Source organism: Aythya fuligula, chromosome 16, assembly GCF_009819795.1.
Source record: "Aythya fuligula isolate bAytFul2 chromosome 16, bAytFul2.pri, whole genome shotgun sequence".
Classification (NCBI taxonomy): domain Eukaryota; kingdom Metazoa; phylum Chordata; class Aves; order Anseriformes; family Anatidae; genus Aythya; species Aythya fuligula.
Window position 1 is genome coordinate 15,694,420 of NC_045574.1, and position 12,265 is coordinate 15,706,684.

General features: G+C 63.1%; 1 protein-coding gene across 1 annotated transcript; it reads left to right on the forward strand.

Moving 5' to 3' along the window:
- Nucleotides 1–11,963, forward strand: TGM2 (transglutaminase 2; the record flags this gene model as incomplete). Its single annotated transcript, XM_032198577.1, has 13 exons — nucleotides 1–31; nucleotides 1,721–1,900; nucleotides 3,776–4,018; nucleotides 4,958–5,076; nucleotides 5,848–5,976; nucleotides 6,341–6,521; nucleotides 7,439–7,574; nucleotides 7,689–7,792; nucleotides 7,905–8,144; nucleotides 8,315–8,587; nucleotides 10,249–10,409; nucleotides 10,514–10,650; nucleotides 10,899–11,963. Coding segments are annotated over 13 exons (2,091 nt in total), but the record flags the coding sequence as incomplete, so codon positions are not given.
- Between the last annotated feature and the right edge of the window lie 302 nt (nucleotides 11,964–12,265).

Consider the following 12,265-nt stretch of genomic DNA (forward strand, 5'->3'; position numbering starts at 1 on the left):
ACCGGCACCGGCACCGGCACCATGGCCGAAGGTAAGGGACCCGAAGCTGGGAGCGAGACGAAGGCTGGAGTGGGTGGTGGGGGCAGCCCGGGGAGCTGGGGGCAGCCCGGGGGGTTGGGGGCAGCGTGTGCCCCCTCCTCGCCCCGCTGCGAGGGCTCCTGGAAGCCGAGGCGGTGAGCATCCCCTGCCTCGGAGATGCCCCTCGGGGGGCTGCTCGGGGCGGGCGGGGGGCAGGGGTAGGGCGCTGTCCCACGGGGAGCCCCCGGCCGTGCCCCCGCGAGCGGAGGCCCCGCGGAGAGCCGAGCCGAGCCGGGCACCGCAGGCATCCCACCGCCCTCCTGACCAGGGGAGGAGATGCCTCCGCTTTGGAAGAGTCCCCGCTTTTTGCTAGGACCGCCGAGGATGGTAATCCTCACGGAGACCCGGGGGGACCTGAGGTGCTGCTCCCGCACCCAGCTCATCTCCAAAGTCCCAAACACAACTTCTCATGTAGCTCGGTGTCAGCGAGGCTCGCACTCACAGCTGGCGTGGCATCGCACCGAGCAGTGCTCCTGCTCACCAGGCTGGAGGTGACAAGGACGAGGTCCTTTCTGTGCCCTGTCCCCACTGCAGGGTCCCGGGGGAGCAGCTGGGTGAGCCTTGCCCGCATTCACAGGCAGGCAGCCCCAGCTCCGCATCTGCACACGAGTGCGTCCTGCAGGCTGCCCGTGCCCAGAGGAGCAGGCGTGGGGATTGCATTTCTCTCCGGGAATGCAGGGCTCAGGGTCAGCTCTTTGCATCCAGCACCAGCCCAAGGAGGGCTTGAGAGCACGGCTCCCAGCACACGGGTGGTGGGAAGGGCACAGCCAGGCAGAGCCGCAGCAAGCCCAGCATCGCCCCAGCCGCCCGCCCCGCGGTTCCTGGCTGGTGCTGAGCTTGCACTGCGCTCTCCAACGTGAAATGCTTTCATTTATTCTGGCAACTAATCAGTACTGCCGCCAGAGCATTCAGGGGTCACTGGTCTTGAGCGATGATGAACGATATTGCATTGCTGCAGCGTGCTGCCTGGGGCTGCGGCCGCCGGCCCTCCGGCACGGAGCCCTGCCTGCATCAGCGTCTGGGCTGGGAGGCAGAGCCGAGCTGAGTGCCCGAGGCCAGGGAATTGAACGCTGCCTCCGTCGCTGAATTTATGCTTGGTTTCTCCAATTTCTCAGCGATCACAGAGCAGGAAAGCTGCCCGGCGCCTTGCTGAGGCACACAGACATCGCTGGCATTCCCCAAGCTCAGCAATGTTCCTCTTCTGAGGGGTTTGGAGGGGACAGACGGCAAACCCCAGCACACAGGCCCGAAGCCTCCCAGAATGTGAAAATGGGCACTGGGCTTTGCTCTGGCGTTGGGTGCTCCCTCCTCCTCCATCCTAATAGCATGCATGGCAGCACCGTGGTGTGAGAAATGGGGCACAGACCCGGGCCAGCAGAGCAGCACTCCACTGGGAGCTTGGCTGGCTGCAGGGCTTCTGCCCCCGTCCCAGCTCGCTCCCAGTGGTGATCCCACTCCATCCAGTGCAGCCCTCCAGAGGGGTGCTTGTAGCCTGGGCATGGATGTGCTGGGCATGCCGGGGGGCACGGGGCTGGGTGGAGGAGGCTGCTGAAGCCCCACATCAAGGCTCAGGGTGAGGTTAATGAGAAATCACTCCCAGACTGAGCGCAGGGGAGAGCTTCACCCACTGCTGCCTCTGCAGAGCTGGTGCTGGAGACGTGGGACCTGCAGTGCGAGAGCAATGGCCGCGAGCACCGGACGGCGGAGATGGGCGGCCAGCAGCTGGTGGTGCGGCGGGGGCAGCCCTTCACCATCACCCTGCACTTCTCCGGCAGGGGCTACGAGGAGGGGGTGGACAAACTGGCCTTCAACGTCGAGACGGGTGAGTGCCGCCGCGCCCCGCGGGAGAAGCCCCAGCTGCACGCAGCCCAAAGGGGGGGCTTCTGCCTGAGCCTCCCCCCACTGCGTGCCCCCGCTGCCTCCCGGGTTGGCTGCTGTCTTAGCCAGTCCCTACCGTGGGACTGGGAGGGAAGGTAGAGGCTCCATAAAGGGAGCTGAAAAGAGGTGGCAGGGAAATAGAAGAGGGTCAGGGTGGGACCCCCTCCCTCAGGGTGATGATCTTCTTACACCGCCCCCCTCCATCACCCTGGGGTCAGGGGAGTTTCCCACCGCCGCTTTTAGCTCCAGCAAGAGCCTGCTCAGGGCAGCAGGGGACAGGGACGGGGACACCGCTCCCATGGCCCCCAGCTGGGTACAAGAACCCTGCCCAGGGGTTAGGCCAGCCACGGGCAAACAAAGAGGAAACTCTTTCTTGGACGAGAGCTATTTTAGGGAGTCCGTATCCTGCTGAGTCAACCAGGCCAGAATTCAAAGCAAAACTGCACCAGGGGTTCCCCACGGGGTTCAGCATTATTTTTCCAGGAGGCTGAGCTCCTCCCTTGGCGTGAGGGAGGCTGTGAGGCCAGGACCCCCAGCTCCCGCACCGCTCCTGGCGCACTGGCGCAGGCTGGCAGAGCTGGCTGCAGGCGGGACGGAGCGCAGCTGCAGCGCTCCCAAAAAAAGGGCAAAGGAGCTTCAGCTCCAGCCAAGGCACAGCCACACGGCCCTGCTGGCAGCGGCCCCAGCCAGGACTCTCACCAGGAGCTGGACCCTCAGCCCCGTGGGGTTGGAGAGGAGCAGGGAGCAGGAGCTGCCAGGCCTGACCCATCCCCATGGGACAGCAAAACCGCCCGCGGACACGTGCCACCTGCTGTGCCACCTCCTGCAGGAGAGAGGGGAATGGCTCGGTGCAAAAATAGAGCCTGTATTTTTAGAGTAGCTGCACTTGAAGAGCCCTGCCCCGGCCCCTGGGGCGCAGGGATGCTGCTGCAGGACAGCAGGTTTCAGAGCGGGGAGGAGGTGGAGGCGGCTCCCAGCAGGGGCCTTGCCAAAAGGACACGGCTCGCTCAGCCCGACCTTCCCTAAAGGACACGGAGGAGAAGCTGTGTCACTCTCATGAGTTCATGAGTATTTTTGGTGGCTCGCCTGCTGTCCCACCCTCGCTGTGGGCGCGGGCTGGCGGGGGCCCAGCACGCGGCCGCTCCCCGGGGAGGAGCAGGCGGCACCGGCGGCGCTGCCTGGCTGCCAGCCCACCCCACGCAGCCACCGGCATCACCGGCATCACCGGCGGGGCCGGGCGTCCCCATTCCCAGGGGAGCAGCGTTTGGAGCCGGCCTCGGCGCAGGTGGCTTGGACGCAAGCGCGAGGGCTCGTGGCCCCACGCAGCCGAGGGCTCGTGGGGCCGGTGCAGATCGCTCTGTCCTCGGCTCGAGCGCTGCAGCCGCTGATGTAACGGCTCACTGCGGCGTTTGGAGCCGCGCCTGGGGCTGCACGCGCTTGGCGGAGCTCTTGGGGGCTGTGGCAGGACCCGTGCTCGCACCGGGAGCTGGCTGCTCGGCTGGGGAGGAGAAGCTCAGTAAAGTCTCGCCCTCCTCTCCTCCCGGGCTGCACGCGTGCCCCCTGAAACAAAACCTGTCTGTGCCAGGATGGAGCAGGGCCCCCTCCACCCCAAAGCATCCCAGCTCGGGTGGCTGCTGTGTGTTTTTAACATTTGCCCTGCTCGGCAGGGCATCACCCTTGGGTGAGCATCTCTGCTGCCATCCTGTCCCCTCCCAAAAAGGGACGGAGCCACCCCTGGGCTTTACAAAGCGGGGCACCGCGCACCCCTCTGCGTGGGAAGCCAGAGCCTGTGTTGAGCTGATGTCTCCTTGCTTGGCAGGGCCCTGCCCCGTCGAGACGTCGGGAACCAGGTCCCACTTTGCCCTGACCGACTTCCCCGAGGAGGGGACGTGGAGCGCGGTGGTGCAGCAGCAGGACGGGGCCGCGCTCTGCGTCTCGCTCTGCTCCCCCGCCAGTGCCTGCGTCGGCCGCTACAGCCTGACGCTGGAGACCTCCACCGACTACCAGGGCTCCACCTTCCACATCGGGGACTTCGTTCTGCTCTTCAACGCCTGGCACCCAGGTGAGGCTTTCGCCTTTCCGACACCGGGGCTTCCAGAGCTGAGTTTCCCTGCTCTGTGGGCTCCTGCACCAGGCTGTGAGCCCCTTCCCCTGCCCCAGGACACACAGCTCCTCTGACCAGCACCCCGAACACCCAGTGCCCCCTCAGGGCAGCCCCCGAGAGCAGCTCCCAGCTGGGGAGGAGCCCCCAGCTCCCCCCACCCTGCACCACCTGGGCTGGTGCCTGCTGAGCTGGGGCTCACAGATGCTATTGTCCAGGTGAAGTTCGGGGGGCAGGACACAGAGGGGAGAACGTGTGCTGCCGTGTTTAATTACAGCTGGGCAAACAACAGTTGAGATTCTCATCTGTTCACGTCCTTCCTCTGCCCTGAGGAGCAGCCCCATTGCTGTCCTGCTCCCAAGACCTTGGCTAAAACAAGTGATTTCCTGAATCCCAAACGCTTTGTGCTGGCTGCAGAGATAAGGGCTTTTAGGAAGCTTCACATACCCGGGGCTGTGCTGAATGCTGATGCTGGAGATGTATAGTTTTGCTCCCTGAAAACATTTCCAGTAAAGAGCATTTTTTCCAGCGGTAGTTTCTATGTGAGCCGTGACCTCAGCCAGCACTCCCAGTTCCCACTGCTCATTTCTCAGGCCAGGGAGATTTCCACTCCTGGGAAAAAGAAAACCCACTACATAAAACAAAGGGGATGGAAATAAAAGAGTTATAAGAATGAAAAAGGAAAACAAGCCCACTGAAATTTTCCCATCTGCTCAGACCTAACCGGGTCAAAAGCTCTTCAGGCAGGAGCAGCTCCAGCCCCAGCCCCTGTAGCTTCCTTCCCCACCAGCTCTGTCTCAGTGGCTGCCCATGGCCTGTCCTGGGGGGAGCTGAGTGGGGGGCACTGGGAGGTGTGTGGCAGAGTCCCCATCCCCGTGCCATCTGTTTTTCCCCCCGCAGAGGACACGGTCTACCTCCGAGACGAGGACGAGCGCCGCGAGTACGTGCTGTCTCAGCAGGGGCTCATCTACCAGGGTGCCCGGGACTACATCACCTCCACCCCCTGGAACTTCGGCCAGGTGCGTGGGGCACGGCCCCCCAGGACCCCAGGTGCCGCAGCCCTCGGCTTCACAGGGCATGGGAGCCACACATGCCCCCTAGACGGCACGCACCCTGCACCCCAAATGCAGCCAGCACGTGGGGAGGAAGAGGTGCCACTGTGTGCCCACAGAGCAAACACATGAAAATCTCATTTCTGAGCGGGAATGTGCCAACTTCAAAGCCTGGAAGAACAGGGGGAGCGTTGCTGCCTGGCTTGGGGCCTCACGCTTCTAATCGGTGTCACCGGGGAGCTGCTGCTCGATAATGTGCTCCCCAGAGCCGTGCCGGCCGTGCCGATAAGGCAGCGCCTGTGTCCTGAGCTGCAGCACCCAGAGCCAAGCTGGGGGCCCCGGGTGCTGGGGGGGGCCCAGCTGCCCCCCAAGCTCCAGCTGGGGCTCTATGCAACCCCCCCCATGGGCTGTGGGGGCAGGGGGCTGGTGGCTCTCAGGAGATCCACGTCTTGATTCAGGGAAGCCCTGACTCATCGGATGGTGGGGAAATAGGTGGTTTTCCCCCAGAGATTTATTTTCTGCCCGTGCCTGACCTCTGTGCAGCAGCAGCTGCAGGAAGCAGGATCCAGCCCCAGCACGAGGGCGGGAGCTTGCTCCTGAGCCGAGCCTCCCGCTGGCATCAGCCCCAGCCCCTTATCGTGGTGCCCCAAAAGGGACAAAGTCATCTGGCCGCTGCCGCGCTGCCCCCGCCACGGCTGCACCACCTCACGCGTGTTTTCTCCCCTCCCTCTGCACCAGTTTGAAGATGACATCTTGGCCATCTGCCTCAACCTGCTGGACACAAACCCCAAGTTCCTGAGGGACCAGAACCGGGACTGCTCCCGCCGCAACGACCCTGTCTACATCGGCAGGGTGGTGAGCGCCATGGTGAGTCCCGCGGGGCTCTGGCCAGCACGGCCCCTCCAGGCTGGCCACCAAACAGCCCCTCCACTGCCGCCGTGATGCACAAGCTCACGGTGATGAATCAATTGTGCACACTCCAGTATGCCCAAGCACCCCGGTGTGCCCGTGTGTGCTGCTGCAGCACCAACACCGTGGCCACGCGCATCCCGGTGCAGCTCTTGCATCCCTGCCTGCTGAGGGTGGCAGCCTGCATGAGCTGGAGGAAGGCATTCCTTCCCCTGCCTCCGCAGCCTGCTCTTACCCCTGGGGTTTTGTCCCTTTGTGCCAGGCCACTCAGGGCTGTCCGGTGGCATTTCCTCCTGTCGCAGCCCCCCTTGTCTCACCGCAGGTTAATTGTAACGACGAGGACCGCGGGGTGCTGCTGGGACGCTGGGACGATCGTTACGAGGACGGGATGAGCCCGATGGCCTGGATCGGCAGCGTGGACATCCTGAAGCGGTGGAAGAATTTTGGGTGCCAGCCAGTCAAGTACGGCCAGTGCTGGGTCTTCGCTGCTGTGGCGTGTACTGGTGAGAGCAGGATTCCCCCCGGCCCCCCCGGCCCCTGGATCCCATCTCCCACCCGTGGGAGGGGGCAGCCCCCTGACCCCAGCCTCGTGCTGCAGCGGGGGAGCCGCCTGGGCTGGCTGCGGCCAGCCTGCAATGAATGCTTAGCAATTAGGCTCTGTTATTCCAATTTGTCAGGAAATGGAGGGAAAAAATGATAAAGAACCTCTCTGGCTTTTCAATTAGCTCTCCGTGCCCTGGCAGGGACAGCCCGGCCAGGAGGGAGGGGCTGAATTCACGGCTCGGGAGAAGGAAAGTGGCTTTAAGGTCAAGTTTGCAATGAAGTAATGAATCCGCTCAGATCAAAATAATTTCAGTGCCACCAAGGCAGTCAATCTGGGGCAAAAGCGAAGAAAAATTCAAGGCTATCCTCTGTTAAGGAGTGCACAGACACACGTGCGTGCTTGCGCTGTTTTGCCCTGAGCACAACGCTTGGCCTTGCTCTCTGGGTTGCAGGAGAGTGAGCGCCTCCATTTATATATTTCATGTGTATGAGGTTCTTTTTAGAGGAGAGAAATAGCAGAGAACTTAAGTGGATTTTCCACGAATCACAGAAGTTTATAGCCTTCCTTTGAAACATTATAACTGCCTCCCTGCTCCCCAGGGTGCCCCGCTCGCAGTAAAAGGCAGCTATGAGATTAAATACGAGGCTGCTGCGCGCTGCCTGGCTGTGCACTCCCTTAAAAGCACTTCCAGCCTCTTTTGTGCCTTTTGCTACTGCAACATCAAACTGACTCTCAGTGCACCACCCATCTCGCCCGTGGCTCGCCGAGACTGGCAGCGTCTTGCAGGGTCCCGGGGCTGGCGCTGCCGAAGGGCTGGGCAGGGGCAGGGGCAGCGCCCCGGGGACCCGCAGCCGACCCTGCCCCGCTTCCCCGCAGTCATGCGCTGCCTGGGCGTCCCCAGCCGGGTGGTGACCAACTACAACTCAGCCCACGACACCAACGGCAACCTGGTCATCGACCGCTACATGAACGAGACGGGGGTGGAGGAGAGGCGCTCCAAGGACATGATATGGTGAGCGGCAGCGGGGACGGCAGCCCCCCAGCACGCCCTGACCCCACAGCATCCCCGGCCACCAGCTCTGCAGGGCCGGAGCTGCTCAGCCCTGTGCCTGCGCTTCCCTTGCAGGAACTTCCACTGCTGGGTCGAATCCTGGATGTCCCGGCCGGACCTGGCACCTGGCTATGACGGGTGGCAGGCGCTGGACCCGACCCCCCAGGAAAAGAGCGAAGGTGCGACGCGGCCACGCGCCCTCCCTGCCCTCCCCATGCCCTGCGCTCGGTGGGGGCCAGCGGGGTCGCCCCTCCGGGTCCTGGGCAATAGCAGCGACCCCGCTCCCCGCAGGGGTTTACTGCTGCGGGCCGGCCCCCGTCAAGGCCATCAAGGAGGGCGACCTGCAGCTGAAGTACGACATCCCCTTCATCTTCGCGGAGGTGAACGCCGACGTGGTGTACTGGATCGTGCAGCGCGACGGCTCGCAGAGGAAGAGCACGCACTCCTCGGTGGTGGGGAAGAACATCAGCACCAAGAGCGTGGGCAGGGACAGCCGCGAGGACATCACCCACAACTACAAGTACCCGGAGGGTACGGGCACCTGGGGGCAGCCAGGAGGGAGGGGGCAGCCGTTGGGGGTCAGGGGAGAATTTCATTAGCGCAGCAGCGGCACCAAAACGGCTCCAGCAAGGAGGGTGAGCACCAGCCAGAGCCAGCCCCGCTGCCTCCCCGCTAACAGGATGTTTTTCTTGCACCCCCAGGGTCTGAAAAGGAGAGGGAGGTGTTTGCCAAGGCAGAGCATGAGAAGAGGTCCCTCAGCGAGGGTGAGGAGGGGCTGCACGTCAAGATCAAGCTGTCGGAGGGCGCGAACAACGGCTCCGACTTTGACGTCTTCGCCGTCATCAGCAACGACACGGACACGGAGCGCGTGTGCAGGCTCATGCTGTGCGCTCGCACCGCCAGCTACAACGGCACGGTGGGCCCAGAGTGCGGCATGAAGGACCTGCTCAACCTCACCCTTGGGCCCCGCACGGGTAAGAGCAATGATGGCACCAAGCTCGGCGGTGTTCCTGGGCTCAGATAGGGCCGCAGGGCTGCGGTGAAGCAGCGGTGCGGGGCAGGGGTGATTGTGCCACCCAGCAGAGCCTCGCCGTGCCCGCAGCGCTCACACCCTGCCGGAGGGAGCTGCCAGCTCCGAGTCCATGCTGGCGGCTTCCCAAAGAGGAAATTCTTCATCCCAGCTGCCAACCGCACGCTTTGTGCACACAATGGCTTGAGCAGAAATAATGCCTGTGCAAACCTCGTCCCTGGACCCAGGCCAGGGCACAGCGGGACAAACAGAAACCGCTACAGGCACGTGCGAGGCACCGAGCCGCTATGGGGCCCTGGGCGCCTGCGCTAGCCCCCGACACACGGAGCGTGAGCCACAGGCAGGGTTTTGCTTTCAGCTCTCCCCCTCCCAGCTTTTCCAGCCTGCAGAGAGCTGCCTGACCCTGCAGACGTTGTACCCACCCACGTTATACAACCGCCCAGAGGGTCACCAGCTCCACACAGCCCGGCTGGCACAGCGCAGCATGTTGGGCTTTGTTTGATCCCGTGTTATCAGGGCAGCGTTAAGGCCCTGCTTGGGATGGGCTGGCAGACTGGGGGGCAGATATCCCACGGGCAGCCCGTGGTGTGCTCACCCGCGGCACCTCCCAGTGCAAAGCACGCCATACACGGGAGCCTGTGCGAGCTGCAGCGCTGTCACACGGCTGCGCGGTGATCGATGCCTCCTTCGGGGGTTTTGTCCTTATTTATTTACCACCGCGGATTTTTAATCTTTGATGAAAGGATGAAGAACATTACTCAGGCAGGGGGCTGGAAATGCATTTAGAGCAGGACAAAAGTTACTGCTCTTGCATGCTTTATGCGGAGGAAGCAAGCTGTGCTATAGGCAGGGCTCTCCTCCCAGGGCTGCACCGCGCTCATCACGTCCCCCTCGCACTGCTCGGTGTGAGATTGCAGGGTGGAGGCCACGGCTTCTCCCCTAGGGCTGTGCAGGATTCCCCCAGGGAGGGCAGTGCCTGGCCCCAGCCGGCTCTGTTACTGCCATCCCCGGGGCTGGGGGGCCCCGTGCCCAGTGCCACAGTTACCCACAGCGCTGACATCCCCAGCCCTCCTCCTGGGGACGGCACGGCCGCTCCCATCCTCACGTTATTTTGGCCACTGAGCTGTCCTGGCCCCAGCCCAGCGCACAAAACCCTGAACCTTGGTTTGCGGTTGTTACAAATTAACATCGCTGCCTGGTAATTAAACAGTTTAGATTTAGATCATTTTTCTACAAACCTTCAGGGCCTGGAGACGTAGTACAGCTGATGTGCTGGAACAGGCTTATTTTTAGCCTGAGCCAAGCTCTGCTAATGGGGCCCATAACAAATGCAGCAGTCGGCTGTGTGCTGTTTGTTAAGTGAACAAGGGACGGGGCTGCTCTCCCTGGCCAAGGGAAGCGGGGCGCTGCCTTTGCCCTGCAGACACTTCACACTTGCAAAACCTCTCCCAGCACTTCACTGCTCCTCTGGGTGCCTGCAAAGCTGTTTCTGAGCCTGCTGCCTGTGCAGGGTGGGAGCAGTGCTCGAAAGCCTTGATCCAACCTTCCCCGGTGTGTGCTGGGCTCGGGGGGGAGGCGCTGACCCTGCTCTGCTTCGCCTCCCAGTGCAGAGCGTGCCCTTGCGCATCCTCTACGAGAAGTACGGGCCGTGCCTGACCCAGGACAACATCATCAAGGTAGTGGCCCTCCTGACCGAGTACGAGACGGGTGACGTTGTGCTGGCCATCAGGGACGTCTACATCCAGAATCCGGAGATCAAGATCAGGGTGAGGGCTCGGCCCCGGGAGGGTCGGCTCCAGGGAGCGGGGCTGGGGCAGTCCCAGTAAGCTGGGGCAGTGCTGCAGGGTGTCTCAGAGCCCTTTGCTCGCAGGTTTTAGGGGAGCCGATGCAGAATCGGAAGCTGGTGGCAGAGATCACCCTGGTGAACCCCCTCGCGGTCCCGCTGAACAACTGCGTGTTCGTGGTGGAGGGAGCTGGCCTCACCGAAGGGCAGAGGATCAAGGAGCTGTAAGAGCCTTTCCCTCACACTCCCCAGCCGAGCAGTGGGGAAGGGGCTGGGGGAGAGGCTGTCTGGGGGCCAGCTCCACACGGACATGGTGGGAGGGGGGTGCTGAGCTGGTGGGGGGGGCTCAGCCGTGCCACAGGGGGTCCCGTGGGTCCCACAGCACCGTCACTGCCCCCTGTCAGCACCAGCACGGGGCAGGTGGTGGCACGGGGTGGGGTTCGTGCCCCGCTGACCCCCGCCTGTCCCGCAGGGAGGACCCTGTCGAGCCCCAGGCCGAGGCCAAGTTCAGGCTGGATTTCGTGCCGCGCCAGTCGGGCCTGCGCAAGCTGATGGTGGACTTCGAGAGCGACAAGCTGACGGGGGTGAAGGGCTACCGCAACGTCATCATCGCACCCCTGCCCAAGTGAGGGGCCCTGTCCCCCCCCCCCCCCCAGGCCGCCGCCGGCCCTCACACCGAGCCCCTGCCTCCCTGCTGCAGCGAGGGCTGGCCGGCCCCGCTCCCTTCAGCCCAGGACGATGCTGCAGACCCACAGAACGACTGCAAAACCCTGCCTGAGCCACCCTGAGGCTGCAGTGCTGAGCACTCAGTGCTGGGGGGAGGCAGCAGGAGGGGGCCAGGGGCTCCTGCAGCAGCCGCCCACCTGCTGCCCACCGCCTTGGTGCCCACCGAGCCCCTCTCCAGCCCCTGGCCTTGGCCAGTGCTGCCAACCCTGCATCGTGGGGAAGGGGCAGGCAGGCATCCACACAGCACAGGCAGGGTGACAGCGATAACCCCCCGGCTGCGTTCCCCGGGGAGCAGGGGCTGAGCCCCCTCCTCACCACGTGGAGGTGGAAGCATGGCCCCATCTGCCCGGCCCTGCTCGGGGTGCAAGGGAGCCCCGGGGCCCCCTCCCGCAGCGGGCAGGCGGCAGCGAGGCTCGCTCCTTTTTCTGCAGCTCTAAACATACCCCTGGGACGCAGAGCACGTTTTATAAAGCAAACAATAGGAAGACAATCCTCTCCAGCACTGGTCGCGCAGCAGCGGCGTTCTCTCCTGCCAGTTAAAACTCTCTGAATGCAATTTGGTAGAGAAAAGATTGTATACTGTGAGCACGAGGCTGCTTGTATGCTATATAGACATATAGCATAAACCTATTTATGGCTACATGAATACCTACTGCATAGAGCCCTACTGCATAGGTAAAGCAGGTTATTTGCTTTAACGACCGTTCCTGTCACTGTAGAGCCTGTGTGGCGAGGAATGGGACGTTACATTTACATGAACTAACTATGCAAGCACTGAATAAAAACTCTATTTTTCACTTCTAAAACCAAATCTGGCTCTCGAGCATCCTTTCCCCAGGGGGGCACCCAGCAGCTCCTCGCCCAGTGCTGGGCCAGGTGGGGGTGAAGCCCTGACCTCCGCCAGGCTTCTCCACATCCGTGTCCAGCCCGGTGCTGATGCAGGGGGTGCAGTTTGGAGCTTTGCTGCACGGGGCCTTCCCCTGGTCCCAGGGCCAGGGGGGCTGCACCACGGTCAGGGCCCTGCAGCTCACCTGCAGCCATCGCGTGGCTCCCAGCAGCACCCGCCGCAGGGGTAAATTGCTGCAGAGAAAATCCCACACAGGAAATTACAGC